General features: G+C 45.0%; 3 protein-coding genes across 3 annotated transcripts; 2 read left to right on the forward strand and 1 right to left on the reverse strand.

The window, feature by feature from the left end:
* Positions 1 to 11,287: 11,287 nt before the first annotated feature.
* On the forward strand, positions 11,288 to 13,928 carry MYCFIDRAFT_86533 (uncharacterized protein; the record flags this gene model as incomplete). Its single annotated transcript, XM_007925583.1, has 2 exons — positions 11,288 to 13,542; positions 13,600 to 13,928. The coding sequence occupies 2 exons, from the start codon at positions 11,288 to 11,290 to the stop codon at positions 13,886 to 13,888; spliced, it is 2,544 nt and encodes an 847-aa protein (XP_007923774.1). The 3' UTR covers positions 13,889 to 13,928.
* Positions 13,929 to 15,320: 1,392 nt separating this feature from the next.
* Positions 15,321 to 16,445, forward strand: MYCFIDRAFT_194878 (uncharacterized protein; the record flags this gene model as incomplete). The annotated part of the gene is made up of 1 exon (XM_007925869.1): positions 15,321 to 16,445. One exon carries the CDS (start codon positions 15,321 to 15,323, stop codon positions 16,443 to 16,445), a length of 1,125 nt encoding a protein of 374 aa, XP_007924060.1.
* Positions 16,446 to 17,270: 825 nt separating this feature from the next.
* MYCFIDRAFT_107322 (uncharacterized protein) lies at positions 17,271 to 19,235 on the reverse strand (the record flags this gene model as incomplete). The annotated part of the gene is made up of 2 exons (XM_007925870.1): positions 17,271 to 18,262; positions 18,326 to 19,235. Coding segments are annotated over 2 exons (1,902 nt in total), but the record flags the coding sequence as incomplete, so codon positions are not given.
* Between the last annotated feature and the right edge of the window lie 73 nt (positions 19,236 to 19,308).

The following is a 19,308-nucleotide window of genomic DNA, read 5'->3' on the forward strand; positions in this document are numbered from 1 at the left end:
GCCTTCCTTCGCTGGTAGCTCTGTCTTGGTTAGCAGAAAGAGGAGTTCGGTCAATGCGTGACGCACAACACCGGCGTCGATCTTAAACAGCGCAGCGGCAACGCTATCGTGGCCAGAAGACAACGTTCGAGGCAAAAAGATGGAGGCCTTGGTGCGCTCTTTTTTGCGCATTGCGCATCGGCCAAGCTCGAATAACAGCATTCGCCATGGCCGCCGAGCGCCATGATGACAGAAGGGCGTGGGCGTGGTAGGTGGAGGAGGTGTGGAGATGTGGAGATGGCTGTACAGTACGATGGGAGGAAGACGGGGCAGGAGAGAGGAGTAAATCAAGTGGTATGCTCAAGACAGGCGGCATATCGGTGCGAGTGATGAGCTCTACCACGCGTGGTTGTTTTGCGTGAAGTTGCTGCTCAACCAGGTTCCTCCCAGCTGGAAATGTCATCAGACCGTCTTGCGGCCTCTGCAGTGATCCTGGCAGGCTGACAGAAATATTCTATTATGCTATGCAATAAGTCGCGCTATGCTGTCGGAGGGATGGAAATTAGCGCGTATTAGTGTCTTTACCGAGTATCCACCGCACTATACAAATTAGGTATAGAATGCGATCCGGTACGAAAGCCTTTCTTACTTCTATCTATTTACGACCTCTTAGTAAGCCTCAAGGTTAAGAGCTAGGCATTTTAGCACTCTCTCGTCTATTCTATTGCTACGCTAGTATACTAAGAGCCTCGAAGCGACTATATAAGCTTACTAAGAAGAAGAAGAAAGCCCTCGAAGCCGCCGCTACTAAGAAACAACGACGTAAAAAGCTACTACTATTAAGTAATAGTCCGGAAGAGCTAAATACTAACGACGAGTTGCTAGATTTAACGACTTCTTAGCGCTAAGACTCTATAGAAGTAGATATCGATAAAGACTACGGCTTAGAAGAAAATAAAGACGACGAGAACGAGCGAGAGGTATTCGAATATACTATATAGTAGAACCTATATATAGACAAGCAGAAGGAAGCCTTGCTAAGTAAGTACTATCCGAGTAAGCTAAGCTACGAGTCGCCTTGTAAGGCCGTAGACTACTAGTTTAACGACTAGCGTAATAAGGCTAATAACCGACTTATATTTAGTCTTAAGAGCGCTACTATTATAGCCTCTACGGACAAGGTAAAGGCTAAACACTTCTACCGTAGCTCTAGTATAACAGACCTTAATTTTAAGCGCGTATATACTATACTAGCTATCTAGAATAGTTAAGGCAAGAAGGGCCTACGACTTAAGTTCAAACTCGCTATTATAGCTAAGCTAACCGCTATTGCTAAAAAGCTTATAACTTAACAACTACGGCGGACTTAACAGGCTTCTTAGAGGCTACGGAATATAGCGACTTAGCAACAGTTAGCTGCCCTACTAGCTAAAGGGCGCTCGGAAGATAATAAAGCGACTCCTAACGATAATAATAGCGACCTAACTAGCTCTCTAACGGACCTACGATACGCCCTTACTTAGCGCTAGCCCTACAAGAATAGATACTATCTAAATAAGGGTAGATTATGCTAGTTTAGTAGTCCGGACAGGGCAGAAGACTACTATAAGATCTATCCGGAAATAGCCGCTAGATAGGTTAAAGGGACTCAAGAGGCTAATCCGGCTAGAAGGCTAATAATCGACGACCCTAGAGCGGTACTAGTATTAAAGATATAGAAGCAACGAGACAAGCAGTTGTCTAATCTATTTAGACAGCAAGGTAGTAGCAGTAGTAGTAGACGTACTACGACACTAATAACGCTAACTCTAGTAGTAATCTATAACTATTATAGCTAGTCTAATAGTAGGGGTCGTAGAGGCGCTATTTCTAGTCTACCGGCTTCTAGTCTACTAGTTAGACTGCAATCAAGTCTAGTTAGCGGCTTAATCGCTTCCTATTAATCTTATACCGCCGATATAGAATTAATAGGCTTCTTTAGCTAGTTGCGTAAAGAGTTGACTAGCAGCTAGAGTAAGCGACACGCCGATATAGCTAATATTAAGCGTATCTACGAGGAAGGCGACTTCTTACTTAAACAGCTTAGAAGGGTTAAATTAAGCGATTAGGTCCGCTATAGACTTAAGGAAGGCTAATACGCTCGATTTATCGCCGTAGTAGGGCGATATATTAATAAGGAAGTCCGTAAGTAGCGACTTAGTCGTATTAATAAGTCGGACGATAGCCTATTCGTTAGTTAGCTATAGAAGCGCTGTTTTAGTATAGAAGCGAGCTAGAAGCGAGGATTTCCGGGTATAGGTCGGCGGCTTAATAGCTAATATTTAGTTTAACTAATATCGCTTCTTATTCTACTAATACTACGTATTTCTATATAGTATAAATTAGAGAAGTATTAGATAGATACAGTCTCGGCTCTCTATACTTATAGCAATAAAAAACAATACGTTATAGTATTACGCTAGTACCTAGTTAGAGTAGTTAAAATTAGCTTCTTAAGCGTAGACCCGCTAAGCTTAACCGCCGAGTAAAGCCGAGTAGAAGCCGAAATTTCGGTAGTCTCGGCGTAGAGAAAGCGGTAGAAGGTCGCAAATTCCCTAATATATTACTAATACTGTATCTTTACTATATCTGTATATTTTTTGAAACAGACAACGGGAGGTTATTTAGTATAGCTAATAGTATTATTTCCTACCGAGGAGGGCATATAGACGTATTATTATAGTAGTGTAGTAATGCCCTATTAGTCGTTATAGATTCCGGCTTTCTAAGCGGGTTCTCTTCGGACCGCTACTCGATTGCGATACGAATAGCGACCTACTAGCGGCACTAGTTTAAATAATCTCGAGGTAATACTAGCAATAGAAACGGCTTAGAATCTACCGGATTCTAGGCTCTTTAATCGTAATAGCTATCGGTAGCGTATTAGAAGTATGTCGATTAGGTATCGCTATAGGTTTAACTAATTCTTTATAGGTTGCCGATAGTTAAGAAGAAGAGGACCTTATACGAGACGCTACTACTACATTACCGACTACTGTATTACCGTTAGCCATTAATTCAAGAGGCTCGTTACTACAGCTAATATTGCTAGATCTATAGTATATAGAAGCAATAACAAAAGAGCAAGCTGCTAATACTGCGCGTACTATTATAGACAAAACAAGGAAGGAGATAGACGAGTTAAGAAGCCGTATTACTAAGCTAGAGATAATAGTTAGTATAAGTAAGACTATAAGGGAGTAACTATAAGGTCGATATTAGCGATAACCTACTCGCTAGAACTACGATCTTGCTATTGTTTGAGTATCTAGTTAGTTAATAGTATACCGTATAAATTTGCCGAAGTCTACGAAGCAATTAGCCTCGTTAATATGCTTCTTAACCTATGCCTTAAGTACGTTAAATAACAACTTAATAGGGTTGAAGTCTAGCGAATACGGAGGTAGATATCGAAGGTAGATACCTACCGCCGCTACGATATTCTTTATACGCTAAGTGCGGTAGATTAACGCGTTATCTATAATAATAAATATACTAGGCTCTATTTAAGGTAGTACTATATACTATAACTATGCCTCGAAGATCTCCGCGGTAATAGAACCTTAGTAGATAATAGTGCTATTAAGATAACTATTAACTAATATAGCTAGTAAGACACTCTATCGCTTTAACCTTACCGCCGACCCTTCTTTAAAGATAGGGCAGTTAACTAGACTATATCTATATTTCCGCTATCTAGTACGCTCGTTAGAGGCGCTCTTATCGATATATACTACCTTATACGCTAGTATAGCTATTTGCCTTATTTTAAAGTCGTCTCGAAGGTCCTAGTTCTATTCCGCCGCAAACTATATCGCTTTCTTCCTCGTCTAGCTACGCCTCTTTAGTACTCGTAATACCGTCGACTAGCTAATAATAACGTCGTATTTGTCGTATAAATACTATACTACCTCGTCTTAGTAGATATATAGTCGGTCGTTAAGGAATTCGAAGATACGCTATAGAAATAGGCAGATTAGTTAAACTGCGACTATATACGCTAGGCGATATAATACTACCTATATCCTTAAAGATTAGTAATAGCGACTATAGACGACCTAACCTCGCAAGGTTTTTAATATAGAATATACTAAATAGGCGATAATTATTATAGATCTTGTCGATACTGCGCCTAGCGACATTTAGTAGGTTAGAGATAGCGATATTAGACAACTCGCTCTCGTCGAATAGGCGTTTAATCTTATTAAGCTAATAGTCTAGTAACCGCGCTATTAATAACACCTTCGAGGGGTATATACTATAGAAATAGCGACGACGAGGTATAGTATCATTTTAGAAGAGAAGTAGGAAACCGCTAAGAAGCTAATTCTATACTAATTATAGTGTAGCTACACTATAGTAAATTCTATAGTCCTCCGAGCGTATAGCGCGATATATTGCATAGCGTAATAATGTAAAAGGCGGCGGCTTAAGTGCAATTACCGTACAATAATGCTTGCTATATCGCTACTAGACTAAGAATATTACCTGCAGTTAAGCCTTGCTAAGTACGTAACCCTTTCTAGAGTATAAGGGATTGTTTACTTCGCGCAGTCCGAGAAAGGAGAAAGCGAGGAGTAGGAGTAGTAGACACTATTCTATACTATTAGAGTCGCCCCTTTAACGAATCTATATCCTTCCTCTCCGCCTTTCCGACTTCTTTATTCTAATTTGTTAGAGCGCAGCGCCGGTCTAACTACCGAAATCGCCGAGCTAACTACCGCGGTAGTTAGGAACTCTAAAATGATAGGGGGTTAGCCGAGGTTAAGCTAAAAGGTATAATATACTAATATGCGGGGAAAGGTATACCTTTCCCTATTGCTTTCCTATACTATTTACTACGAATACAAACACGAACAAGAAAACTACGGAATAGCAAAGATATCAAATATTCTACCGACCTATACTAAGAACTAGATACTAACGCCGCTATCCTCGGTAAGCCTACCGCGGGAGAGGCCTATTCTATTGCAAATCGTATATTATTCTAATACTATTCCGATCTCATTCCGATTAAATCCAATTTAGATACTAAAAGCAATTCAAGGTCGATCTTACCGAAGGGGATAGCCCCCCTACGACTGCTTAGCTCGGATTTAACGACGATAATGCCTACGAGAGGGACTACTAAGGGCTAGAATTTAAGGAGTACGACGAGGAGTACTATAAAAGCCGATTAGCGGTACTATATATCGACGACGACGTTAAGGACGTTATAAGATATATAAGGGCATTCCTATTACAATATTAAAGGAATAAGAACTTATTTGTAATAGGATAGGATTGTTATTACCTCGAACCGCGACGCTATTCGGGCTCGTTTTGTCGAATACGTAACCGCGATACCGCAATATCCGAAGACCTACGAAGATAGATACGCGTACGTAATCGACTACTCTGCGACTAGTACTAAGCCGGAGCTAAATATAAGTAGATTCTCAATCCGATATTATTCCGATCTTATCGCTTTAAGAAACGATTGAGAAACGATTAGTAAAGATAGCTAAGAGAGAGGCAGATATAATATAGCATTCCCTTAGCAGGAACGAAGGGGGCTATTCTAATAATATCCAGTTGCTTAGGCAATATACCGTATACTAAGACGTCGTACGACTGCTTAGGTATTAAGCAGTGCTAGTAGTTATACGAGAACCTAGCATCTATAGATTACTATAAGGTCCCGGAAGAATAGTAGAAGACGAGAAAGAGATTGAATCTCGAAAGGTTTAACGAGGATAATCCTAATCTAGCGAGAAAGAACGCGTTAAGGTATATAATTCTAATGTTAATAGTTTTATAGGCGAATAATAGCGATAGGCTCTACTAGTCGCTCCGAAAAGAGTTCGATAATAGGATATTCTATAAGGCCTTTAGGTACGACTCTTATAAGATAAAGTTTGGATTCTTTAATCTACGTATAAGTAATAAATCCTATACTATTGTCAATCTAATGTTAAGCTAATAGCATTCTAATATAAATGGTTTCCTATACTAATACTAAACGAAACAGCTTAAAAGGATAACACTAGGCGAAGGATTTATCTACTATACGAACTACGACTCTTCTAGCCTAAATAAATACGATTATCGCTTCCGCGCGATTAAGCTAGCGGAGAATGTCGATTACAAATAGATATAGAGCCTAGTTACAGAGGTAAACAATCAGTCTAGGATTCTAATTACAAAGCGATAGTATACGGAGATCGTATAAGGGACGAGCCTACGGAGGACATACCGTAAGTGCAAATAGATTCGGATTAGATTCCGAATGAATTGATATCGCAATTAGGTTACAATTACCTCCCCTCTAGACTAGGTTTCCTTAAGAAGATTAGTTGTCTAGTTAAAATAAGGAAGATCGTACCTATTAACTTTGCGGTATGTCCTTACGTTATCTTCGTATCCTTTTATTAGCATTGTTATCTACCGCCGCCGCCTATACGACCGCTTCAATCCTATAAGGATGAAATCTTAAGACTTGTTACTTAAACGCTATTAGCAACGATAATACTATGTATATTAAGCAAATAAGAATCGTATAGCAAACGGTTAAGAAACTAATTAGAACGGGATAAGCCGTCTTCCTTTAGACGTTCGCCCTATAGCAGTACCTCTAAGATAAAGGGGTTTACGCCCTTAGCGAAATTTATCTTAGTCTAGAGAATACTAATAACATTAGACGGGAAATCCGACGACAAAAGCTTATTTATTACCTAGACAGAACGACGATAAATAGAGTCCAATTCAAGTATAATATTAAGCGGAAGAACCCCGAAACGGTAAGTAAGTCGATTCCTATTCGATTGTTATTCCGTTTATATCCGATTCACATTCGATTTACATTACTTTATTAAAGCAATCCGATTCTACTAACATTCGATTTAGCAATATATTTAGGGTGTATAGTAGACAGAACAAGAGTATATAACTATTACATTCTTCGTAGAGTAGGCGTCGCTATTCCTTTCCTTCGATATCTTCGAGGTCGATATATCGTTCTAACGCATTAAGGAAAAGAATATAAACGAAGTAATTCTCGGACGATAGGATAAAGAGCGAACTATTCGTAAGTAATTCGCATTCCGATGCCATTTCAATGTTATTCTATTCTAAATACATTCTTAGTCCTTGTCTTCGCCCGAGCCTACGTCCGTAGAGAATCCGAGTCTATATACTAGAACTTCTTTACGCGAGTCTTCGGAAGGATACGTAAGGTTACTAGAACGGCAGTAACCTTTTACTATATCTACGGTAAAGGAATTCGAGCGGTCGTAACCGACCTGAACTTGAAGTAGGCTAAAGGTATAAGAAAGTATTCTTATAGTAATAACATTACGATAACATTGCGATAATAAACGCTTCTCCTAGGCTTAGGACTTTATCTTTAAGAAATTGACTATTAAAACCGCGATTAGAGGGTGCAACTCGAATATATTATCCTCTATTGCGTAATCTATTAGCGGAGGAACATTAATAAGGCTATTTAGAACGAGAGTCTATACGATCGATCGATCCTTTTCGCTCGGATAGATAGTATCCGTAGATTGAAATTAAAAGAGGCTTATATTAAGGAAGTTAAAGCTTTAGCAGGTAAGTGAGAAAGCTTTTAGATTAGAATCTAAAATAAATCCTATCGCTAGGTTATTTAAACGAGAAAGTGGTAAGGTAGGCTAGGTATAAGCTCTATCGCTGTATCCGCTATAGCCTAGTACCCGTCTTCTCAAATATTCCTAAGGCAACTTAGCGGACAATTAGATACTATACTAATACAATCGAGTTAGCCGGGAAATAGGGGTACTATACTAGAAAGCATCGGGAAATTCTACCTACGATTAATGCGTATATTAAAGCTTTCTAAAAGGTTTCCGATTGGTTTAACAAAGTAATAACATTAAAATAGCGCTACTATCTTAGATCGAAAGACTCTAACATCTATAAAAAACATCGAGTCCTATAGCGTTCGTTTAATATAGCGGGCTTACTCCGTATACTCGTTAGTAACGAAGAGTAAACACTAATATAGTATAAGTAATCGTTATTCGAATAGTATCGGAATAATATTAACTTCCCTATCTAGAGAACCGCCGTCGTAAACGGGATGCGATAGAAAAGAGAACAGAACGGGAATTTAATAAGGATACAATTGTCGCCGAAGAACCGAGTAGTACTTAGACACTAAAGCGGCGTCGTTCGGCGCTATCGTTACGAGCGAAGGAAAGTCTAGCCTTACGTAAAGCAACTAGTACGCCGACACTACCGAGTATACCGGCGACTAGCGACGATATACCGCCGATCGACGTAGAGCTTCTAGAACGGTAGAATAAGGCGAAACGAGAGATGCTAGATCTCCTTCGCGAGGAAATAGCATTAAAAGAATAGATAAGAGAGAAAGGTTTGTAATTAGTATATTAAAGGATTTAGATTAGTATAGGAAACGATTCAGACTATAATACAAAAATAATTATAACTACTAGTATTTACTTCTATAAGATTCTTAACCCGCCTAGAACTCCCCCGCTATTCTATTCCTATCCTATTCTTATTCTATTCTTATACTATTCTCATTCTATTCTTATTCCTTCGTTACCGCTCTAAGAGCCCTTAAGCTATCGTCCGCGAGATCTTAGAACAATACTCGGTATTTATAGCTACGGAAGAGGTCTTAGGTCTATCCGTTTCGTAAACAGGTCGGATAGCGATCGTGCTATCCCTACTAACGTAGAAGACCGATAGCGCTCCCGAAATTGATCTAAATAGAATAAGAATAGACTTACAATCGTTTAAGATATAAATAAGAGTAGGCTTACCGCGTTTCCTCGCTTATATCTAGGCACTCGAATAGAACTATAAGAGAGAGGCTATAGATCGGGAAATCCCTATCGAGGATATAAGGGCTACTAAGCTAGTACTAGCTTAGGCGGAGGGGCTATCCGGACTAGTAGCGTAGGCGTAATAGGCGGATTAATCGAAGGCTCGGGCGTAGGCCTTTTCGGGGGCTAAGCCGGGGGGGGTTCGGTACTAGGCTCTCGCTTAATATTAGAATCCGAAACGGATGTTATTAGTTTCGGATTGTAAGAAGGCGCCGACGGGGCATTTACCGCATTCTATTTAGAAGCGGATACCGCGAGCTTCTCGAGGTCCCTAAGGGGGTTTTCTTCCTCTAGGTTATAAACCGAGCCCTCCGACTTACCTGAAGAAATTACTATCGGCGCTAATTTATGCGATTTAGAAATACTAGAAATATTAGTAAGAGGTCGACGATAGATAGGATAAAACGAAGATTATTACTTACCGCCGTCGCGACTCTTTAGTTTTATTCTTATCGTCCGGAGCAGTCCTATAAGTAAGGTTAATTTTTTTAAGGCGTATTTCTACCGTCGTAGGTTAAATAGATTCGCATTCTAATTACAAACCTTTTTATCGGACTCGATTTCCGGACAGCGATAGGACTCTTAGGCCGTACCGCTATAGGACTTAGTCCTAACTATTCCGATTCCTCGTCGTCCTCGTTAGCGTCGCTATCGTTAGTACTTATCGACGGGGTTCTTTCTCGAGGTATCGGATTTTTCGAAGATGTAGCCGTTTTATCTCGATTAGACCTATAATTTATTAGTACTAAATTAAGTATAGAAACAGAGGCATTTAAAGACTTAGTATTATAACCCGTTGCTTTTACCGACCGAGATCCTTTAGCCTTACTACCCCTAAGAAAAGTTAGTAAAAAATCATTTAAATCTAAAATTATTAAGAAAGCCCGAGAACTATTATTAGATTCTTATTAGTTTGAGAATGGTTTGACAGTACTTATTGCTTTCTTATTAGTATTAGAAGGGTATCTCCTAACCCTAACGCTACGCTAACTATACTAAAAAAACCCTACTTATAAGGTCTCTCTGCCCGAAATAATATCGTCGAGGTTAGCCGCGAACTTAGCCTTAGCCTTGCTCTTCTTAGACGAGCGTAAGCTACGTAGGGTAGCAGGCTTTTCTAAAACGAATAAGAAACTATTAGTACTTTTTCTCAAACTATTCTAAAACTAATAATATACCGATCCTATCTACCTTCTTTAAGGTAGTATTAGTAGCCTTCTTTAGCGTCTTCGGCTTTAGCGTACTTACCGCCTTCTTAGTTTCGTTAATATAGGCATTGTTAGTAGCGATAGCTACCTTACGATACTATTCTAAATAGAATTAGCCTATATTCAAACGTTTCCGAAACCATTCCGATTAGTATTATATACTCTTAGCCTTTTTCTTTGCCTCCTATCTACCTTAACCTTTACTCTTCTCGAATATAAGACTATATCTACCTTTGTCGGTACTTATACGTATATAGGCGAGAAGGGCGGAGGAGTCTTAGAATAGCTTATACTAAAACTAATTAGATACTATTACTAATACATTTAGATTAGAAAAAACTTACTAAATATATATTATTATCCTTACTAGCGGTAACGCGATAGATTACCTCGCCTAGCACTAGAATTTAGTCGTCGTCTAAGAAGGTGTCTTCGTTTACGACTAACTTAAATGCCTCGAAGCCCTAAAAGTAATTAGAAATAAATAGCAATAGAATAATAAAAGGACTTACTAATAGTTTTATATTCTTACCCGCTACATCGATATATACGAGGTAGTCCTTATTATTAATAAGCTTCTAAGATAGGGCTATAGTAGAATCGAGTTTAAATAGATTAGCGAATCGAGTTAGAATAGATTAAGATTGGATTCTAAATAGACTATTACTAATAGAAGCTACTATAGTAGAGGAAAGGAATAAGAGTTGCTTTCGGAAAGTCGAGCTTGTTTAAGCCGAGCGCGCGTACTAACCTGCGCACGGACTATTACGGCTTTCTCCGATTAGTTAATTCGGTAGTCAGCTCGGTGGTTTCGGTAGTCAGGATTTCTGTATCCCCTGATTTGTTGCTGCTCGCAGCTGCACAAGGAGGGCCGAGGCGTTCAAATTGCTGCTGCATCTGACAGGGAAAGCGTGTTCCGTCACCGTCACCCTGCATGTATGCTCCAAGCAGTCGGACTTGGCCCGCCCTGGAAGCATCTGTACACGCCACTCCCACCTCCGCCTCCACACTGCCATCAACACACTTTCCTACTACTGCATACGTCAAGACATTACATGCGAATGAGGGCGTGAACACCGCAGCGCCCCAGGTCGCGGCGAACACTCTTCTTCTTCTTCTTCTTCTTCTTCTTCCGTCCAGCCGTCTCGCCAAGCAGAAGCGCACGCCATACCCTACTCGATCCTCGATACAATGCGCCCACTTCGATTTCTCCTTGCCCTTCTTTCCTGCCTCGTCGCCTTCTTTCTTCTGCTGTTTGTCGGCCCTTTCAGTGGAGCGAGGGAGGATGTGGATGAACGAGGCGGCACCTTCGGCACATACTTCAATTGGCGCACACCTAGCAGCCTGTTCCCACCCTCGGCTATAATCAGCATAACAGACGACAACTCGACCAATTTCGTCGCCAGACCCGCAGCTTTCGGGCCACTGTTGCCTGCGAAGAGTCTGAGTGGGCAGTTGTGGATAGGCAGCGGCTTTGGCAATGATCACCTGGGCCGCGGAGGATCTGGCGCAGGCGCTGGAGGAGAACTAGGATGCAGTGATGTCCCTGGATGGGATGATGGGAGCTGGTCAACCACCAAGAAGAGCGGCGATGGCAGGAGCGCGGCAGGGGAAAATCAACGCAGCAACGCCAAACGAGCGGCGGATGACGAGTACATGATGGAGACACCGCAGAAGGAGTATCCTACGGAAGACGACGGTACAGATGACCACCTCCACCACCCACTCCCAGCTTCCGACGGACTAAAGACGAATGGCGATTCCGCCGGAAATACGAAAAAGCCAACACACGCAGACATCCAGTCACTACAGGAGAGTGCAGAGATCGCTGGAAAGGTAGTTCTGCTCAGCCGAGGTGGATGCGGCTTCCTAGAGAAGGTGAAATGGGTGCAAAGAAGAGGCGGTATAGCCATGATTGTGGGAGACGACATCCGAGGCGGCCCATTGGTCACCATGTACGCGCGTGGTGACACCTCGAACGTCACTATTCCGTCTTTATTCACCTCATATACCACTGCGCAACTTCTATCAAGCCTGATGCCTGCTCAGGACTCTACAACGGACGATCCATCTCGACTGGCATTGGCGGCTGGAGACAAGAGCAAGGAGCAGACGGGCGCTGAGAAAGGAAAGGCTGCAGATAAGCCCAAATTCACTACTACCAGCGGAACAGCGAAGGCTGCTTCAACGGCGCCAGCGAAGAAGCCAGCTTCGAAGGACAAAAAACCAGCTTCAAAGCACGCCGAAGCCGAGCAGAAATCAAAGTCGCACTGCGGCTGGTTTGCTTCTGCTTTCGGAGCCTGTTCGGACGGCCACGCAGACAGCCGTCGACCGCCTAGCAGCGGCAACATCGGCTGGGTGCTACAGGAGGAGTTCGAAGACGATGAACAGCCGATAGGGAAGTTCGGAAAGGCTTCAACCAAAAGCCCAAGCACAACTCCAAAGCCGGGCTCGCATGATGGATTCGTGATCGGTGTTCAGGACTGGAGAGATCCAGATCTTGTTGCTGTAGCGAAAGAGCAACACCTCAAAGGCTCTTCGACAAGCTCATCAACCAGTGCCTTGCCGCAATCCAGCAAAGCAGTAACCACATCTCTCCGAGGCGGAAGTATGACGCCTGGCAGCGGAGAGTATGGTAAAGCGAACCATGAAGCTGTGGATATCCTGAGTCCAAAGAAGTCTCAAGCAAATAATGACGGCATGACATCTCAGCAGATCGACGGCCAGGGTGGAGATGAAGATGCATCACGCGGCTGGCTTGGTCGGCTGTTCAGCTCCGACCCTGGTCAGGAAGACGCCAAGCCTGACACTGCGTCTCAAAAGGATGCATCACAAACAGAGCTCGAGTCTCATCATGGCAAAGCTCCTGCTTCGCCCAAAAAGATGCCATCTAAGCATGGCGCACCTGCTCATGAAGGATTATGGGTTACGCTTTCGCAGACGTCCATGTCTTCTTCGCCATTCTTCGATACATTATTGGTACTGGTGGTGTCGCCACTGGTGACGCTGACAGTAGTCTATGCGTTATTACTACTTCGCTCAAGGATACGGCGACGAAGATGGCGAGCACCGAAGTCCGTTGTGGAACGCTTACCAGTCCGGACGTACCAGACCATGGCAAGCAGCACAGCATCCACAACATCGTCGACGTCATCACCATGCGCAACTACCCCCTTGTTGCCACCATCACGGCCAATCAGCACACGGTCACGACCGAGAGCCCGGACGGCATCTGAAGTCCCTCAAGGCGGATCTCTGCTGTCTGATGAGATGGCGTCGCCGTCGCTCGAACAAATCGAGGAGAAGCGAGCTGCAGGTCTGGCGGAGTGGCGAAGAAGGTACGGCGGCAAGCAACGCGAGTGCGTGGTGTGTCTGGAAGAGTATGTCGATGGAGTGAGTCGGGTTATGAGCTTACCTTGTGGCCATGAGTTCCACGCCGAGTGCATGTAAGTTTGCTGGGCTTGATTTTGTTGCCGAATTCACTTACTAATATCGGATCGCAGAACACCTTGGCTAACCACGCGACGGCGGACATGTCCCATCTGCAAAGGCGACGTCGTTCGATCGCTTGCGCGTCATGGCGCTGCGAGCTCATCGACATCACCATCATCGGCATTACAACCTTACCACGACTCCGAGGATGAGGATGATGTGCAGGAACAGGCTGCCAATATCGTGAATGACGACCCAGCAGCACAGCAGCCCGTCAGCAGAGAGGACGAGGCTTTTGAGGATCTCGAACGAGGTCTGAGTACGCCGGCATCTATTGCAGAGCCGGACAGAAATCGATGATGACAGCACGCAAGACGCAATGAAATGTCTTTTTTTCTGTATGTTTGCGTTATCGACACATGATTGCATAAGGATGGCGTTTCTTTTGATGTAGGTAAGTTTTAGTTTTTTGATACCCATCTCATAACGAGTGAGCTTTGGCGTGGCATACGAGTTCCGCAGTGTTGCGCAGCTATCACCTGGTCTCAACAACTGTTAGCGCATCATACTGCCATCGGACACCCAGCTGCTGCGCAAGCATTAGGAGCCATGGCGAGCCGAGGGTAGCAAGCTACGGAAGAGCAAGAGTGCCAAGGATACCTAAAAGTATGTCCAGGTTCGCAAAAGCTGAGGATTTGCTCAACCAAGGAACGTTCCAAGAGCTGGTAATCTCTAAGCCACAGCCTGACACTCGTCCAGCCTGGATTTTCAAGGCTTCGAATGTTGTGTCGAGCATAAAATCATTTCTTCTGCTCTCACAGATCTCTCTTCTCCAGAAACCACTTCTCCAGCACGAAAAAGATCTTCCAGCTCACAAAACTGCTACCACAAGCATATCTCCAGCTCAACACACGCGAAACATCAAATCTTCGCAACCATAAGAACAAGCACATCTGCTTTGCCCACGATCAGGCAACACCGAGCTGTGAAAAGAAACCAAGACAAAAAACCGAGCTGTGAAAAGATTTTTTTTTTGCTCCTGCCAAAGAAAAGCATCGTCTCAAAACCACTGAGACCAAAACCAAAGACAACAGAAAAACAGCAAGAGCCATCAAAAGCTCACAAAGCTTCAAGAAACCACATCAATACCATACAAGTCCCTGGTGGAAGAACTGCCTCGGACAAGTTTTTCTCGCTCAAAAAGAGAAAAAAAAAAACAAAATCTTCAAACAAAGTCTCTGGAAAATCAAACCAGAGAGCCTGCACAACAAGTGGAAGGATACAACTTTCCACGACAAAAGCTTTATCACTTGCGAAAACTCGTTGCCGAAAAGTCATCTCAGGTCTTCGAGTGCAGGTCAGCTACAAGAAAACCCCTTTTTTTCTACCGCAACGCACGGGTGAGAAACAACCATCCTGCACAAAAGTTCACTTGCGAAACTCGGCCTTTGTGACAGCTTCGCTACCGAACAGTCATCTTAGGTCTTTGAGTGCAAGGCAGAGCAATAAGAAATACCTTTTCACTACGGAAGGAACGCACAGGTGAAAAGTGACCACATCAAGGGCTTATCGCATCACATCGCGAAAAGCTGCCTTCACATCAGACTCACAACAGAGTGAACGTCTGAGGCCTCCAGGTACAAGCCGGAGCCACAAGAATCACAACAACAAGTGAAGCAATCGCGTAGAGACCTCATCAAAGCCTCACCAAATTGCGCTATCCAGCTTCTGCTACAACCTCACAGCAGAGCCCTTGACATCAGAGCTGAAATCACCAAAAGCTCAAACAAAAATGGAGAACGCTGCACCAATGTCCAACCTGAAAATGCTCCCAACCGAGCTTTTCGCAATGGTCGCAGATTACTCGTCTCCTGCAGACATTGCAACTCTCCGCGTCGTTTCTCGCCAATGCGAGTACAAAATTCGACGTCTCTACGCCGAAAGATGCTTCACAAATCTCCCAATCCTCCTCAACAGCGAGCGAAGTCTGAGAGAAGCACTGAAAATCTCACAACACCCGGTTTTCGGCGGCAACGTGTCAACACTCACCATACATCTGGATGAGTTGCCACCTTACAAATCCTCTGCGAGAAAGCAAAAGCAGAAGCAGCTGCTACAAGACATTCATCAGGGCAGCGCCCAACAAGACGACATCCACGTCCCACAGCGCAAACTCCTCTCCGAGCTCTTGCAAAGCAACCTCAAAACCCTCACAACAATCCGTCTAAAATCCGGTTCTCCCCCCCTCACCAAAATGGACTGGTCCTCAAACAAAACAAAAGCCTACAGAGCCCTAGCCTCTCGCTACCTCCGCCCCCCAAAACAAGACGACCGAAGAGCCTTCTCCATCGTCGTAGGCGCCATGTCCGACACCCTCACACACTCTCCAGAGAACTACAAAATCTCCACCTTCTCCCTCGAAAACAGCGAGCACACCAACAAAGCCTGGAGTTTCCCCCTCCGCAACATCTCCACCCTCATCGCCACCGACACAATCTCCTCCTGGCGAAACCTCCAACCCCGTCTCAAATCCCTCGAACTCACCCTCAACATCACACCAGCAGGGCAAAGCATCGAAGTAATAGACCTCTTCACCGCACCGCGAGCGTTCGGACGAAACATGCCCGAACTCGAGAGCTTGACACTCAACATCCCCCGTACAGGCTGTACGTGTCTGAGCGATTACCCCATGCGAGTAATTCTCTCCCAAACCCAGCTTCCGAAATTGAAAGTTTTGAAATTGAGGAATGCGGTGTTGACGGATTTTGGGTTGGAACGGGTTTTGAGACAGCATTTTTTGACGATTGAGAGGGTGGTTTTGGAAAGGTGTTTTTGGGGGGAGAGGGGGGAAAGGGATTGTGGGGCGGTGAAGGGGGAGATGGAGGGGAGGTATAATGTGTTGGAGGTTTTGGAGTAGATGGAACGAAGCTTCCTGCTTGCGACTGCGACCTACTTTTGTAGTAGTAGTACAGTTGAGATGGCAGTGGAGTAGGAAAGGAAAACGGGAGCAAAGAAAAACAAAAAACAATAACGGACGATCGTGATCTCTCACTTCTTATCTATTGAGGAGAAGAAGTTTGAGTTGGTGAGGTCGACGGTACGGGGCGAAGGTCGGGGCCCCGTACAAAATAATACTACGAATCGAAGTTCTGTTTTTTTTTTCTTCGAAATCAAGGCAGTGTACTGCTGCCAACTCCGTAATATCGGTGGTTCTGGTCGCCGTTCAGCTGTCCCGCCGCGTTTGCGCAATCATTGACTTCCCGAGGGCTCTGTCATATGCACGAAGGTTCATAACTTTCTTCATCTGGAAAAGATGCTTTCGTGTGATTTAATCTGGGCGGCTGCCTGGAGTCTTGATCCTGGATATTCATCTCGAACGCTTGCCTGCGCTAATGCTGCAAAACCACAGACAGTAAGTAAATTCAGTCAGTCGCATTTCCAGCTTCAGTCAAATCGAGCCGAGAGTAAGCTATTCCATCCCTCATCATCATCATCACTCCTCCAAATTCCTCCTCCTCCCATTGCCCCTCGCAGCCTTATCCCTCTTATCCCTAACGCCCTTAACCCTATGCCTCCTCATCCTCCCACCCTCATCAAAACTCCTAATCCGTCCATACTCATCAGTCCCAAGCACAACGCCCCCACTTCTTGCAACCTGCTCAAGTTTCCGCTCTCGCTTCGCCAAATTTTTCGCAAGCTTGACATCCAAATCCGGAGCAGAAGTCTCGGAACGAGTCTTGGCTTTGATGTTTCTAGGAATTCTGGTTTTGGCGCCCAGAGCCCAGAGGTCGCCCCAGTTGGCTTTGCGAGCGTCGCGGAAGGCTTGTTTGCTGAAGCTGCGCGGCACGGTCCAGCGTTCGAGCGTGCCGGAGGGTGTGCAGAGGTCGATGATGACGTGGCCTTGGCGTTTGAGAGGTGGGAAGATGGCGCGGGGGAGGGTGAGGGAGTTGGGGAGTGGCTTTCCGGGGGCGGAAGATTCGTAGCCGCGGAAGGCGCGGGCGGTGGCAGCTTGGTCTTGCGTGAAGCCAGAGGGTTCTTGAATATCCTCAGTCTCGACAGGAGCTCGAAGATCTTTGCCCCGCATCACGGACAGGTAGCTGAATTCGACATCTTCATAGTTCTTGCCTTTGGCGCCCCAGATCTGTTGCAGGAAGTCGGGTCGATAATAACGCTGTGGGAAGGCGCAGATCTCACGTCGACCTTTGACCATGCCCTTTCTGGCGTACAACGGGCAACCTTCATGATTTGTGCACGGTGCAATGATCATGCCGGTCTCCTTGGGCATAGACATGAGATCTGCAGGAGCATCTTCCCCTTCGGCAACTTCTTCCCCTTCCGCATTCTTCTGCCATTCGATGGGCTCTTCCATGCCCATCGCCCGTTCTGTGCTGCCAGGCGAGGCAATTGTGGTGTCTAAAAGCAAATCTCGTGCTCCGGCAATCATCTCAAATCCTCTCGCCACACCTTTCTCGAGCATGACCAGCACGCCGCCAGTGTTCGACAGCAGAGACCACAAATTCTGAACCTGCGTCTTCCTCAAAAAGTCTTCTCTCAGCGGCCAGAGTGTATGAGGTGCGATAACAAGATCGAACTTGCCTTGAGCACCAATCTCCGCGTGAAGGTAGTCTGGCAATCGAGGCACAAACGTCGTGCTCTGGAGCAGTTTGCTCGCGCGATTCCTCAGGGTATCACTGCTCGTAAGAACAGTGGCTTGCCCAAGTGGTGCGACCAGACCTTCGCCGCCAGCTCTGCCATCTGCTTCTGCGAGAGCCATTGGGCTGTCCAGGGCCCCGCTACCGTCCGGCGATGTCTTGTCTTGATGCATTCTCTCCCACTCCGCTCTTATAATTTCTCGAACTGCAAGCACACCGGCACCAGCACCGCCAGCATCAAGGATTCTCAGTTCTCCGCTCTGCGCTTTCTTAACCAGTGATTCCGCCCAAGCAGTCCCCAGTCTCTTTCTAGTTTCGACAAGCGCGCCCATCACGCTTGAGTAAATCCCAGGCAGGAGCGTGCTCATGTATACGTCGCCTTCGATATCGCTCATCTGATTCATGCCAGCGTCTAGCGTGATAGCTTTCTGCTGCATTGTCTTGCCGCGAACCGGCGTAGAAGTAGAGTATGGCATACCAGGTCCACCAAAGATCCTGTGCGCAGCATCACCAAGCTGCGTCGCTCGCTGTCTTTGAGATCTCTTCTCCAGCATTGCAGATATAGGTTCAATCATCGAAGATTTGGGTAATTCGAGAGTCGTCGGGTATGTCGCAAATCGATTCGCAAGCGTCAAAGGATGCCTTCGCTGGTATCCTTCGTCTTCAATACGACTGTCTTCCTCTCGAACAACCTCTTGCTCTTGCTCCGCATCCTCCACATGAGACGTAGAAAACGCCCTCTCAATATCCACCGCCAACCTCTCATCAGGATGTAACCTCCTACTCTGTCCAAGAAAACTATCCTCCTCTTCCAACCCCACACCCTCCTCCTCCTCCTCATCAAACTCCACCTCCTCGAGCTCCCCATCCCTCCTCTCCCTCAAAACCCCCGTCCCACCACCCCCCTCATCCAAATCATCCTCCTCATCCCTAACCTCCAACCTCCTCAACCCCCCAAACAACCTCTCATAAACCCTCCTCTCCTCAGCCTCAAGTAAACCCTCCGGCACATCCTCCCCCGAATAAAACTCCCTCAACCTTCTAACCCTCCTCTCCAAATCCTCCTCTCCTCCATCCGTCGTCGTCAACCCAGAAGTTTGAAAAACACTTCGCCTCCACTCATCCCTC

This window comes from Pseudocercospora fijiensis (assembly GCF_000340215.1).
Source record: "Pseudocercospora fijiensis CIRAD86 unplaced genomic scaffold MYCFIscaffold_2, whole genome shotgun sequence".
Taxonomy (NCBI): Eukaryota; Fungi; Ascomycota; class Dothideomycetes; order Mycosphaerellales; family Mycosphaerellaceae; genus Pseudocercospora; species Pseudocercospora fijiensis.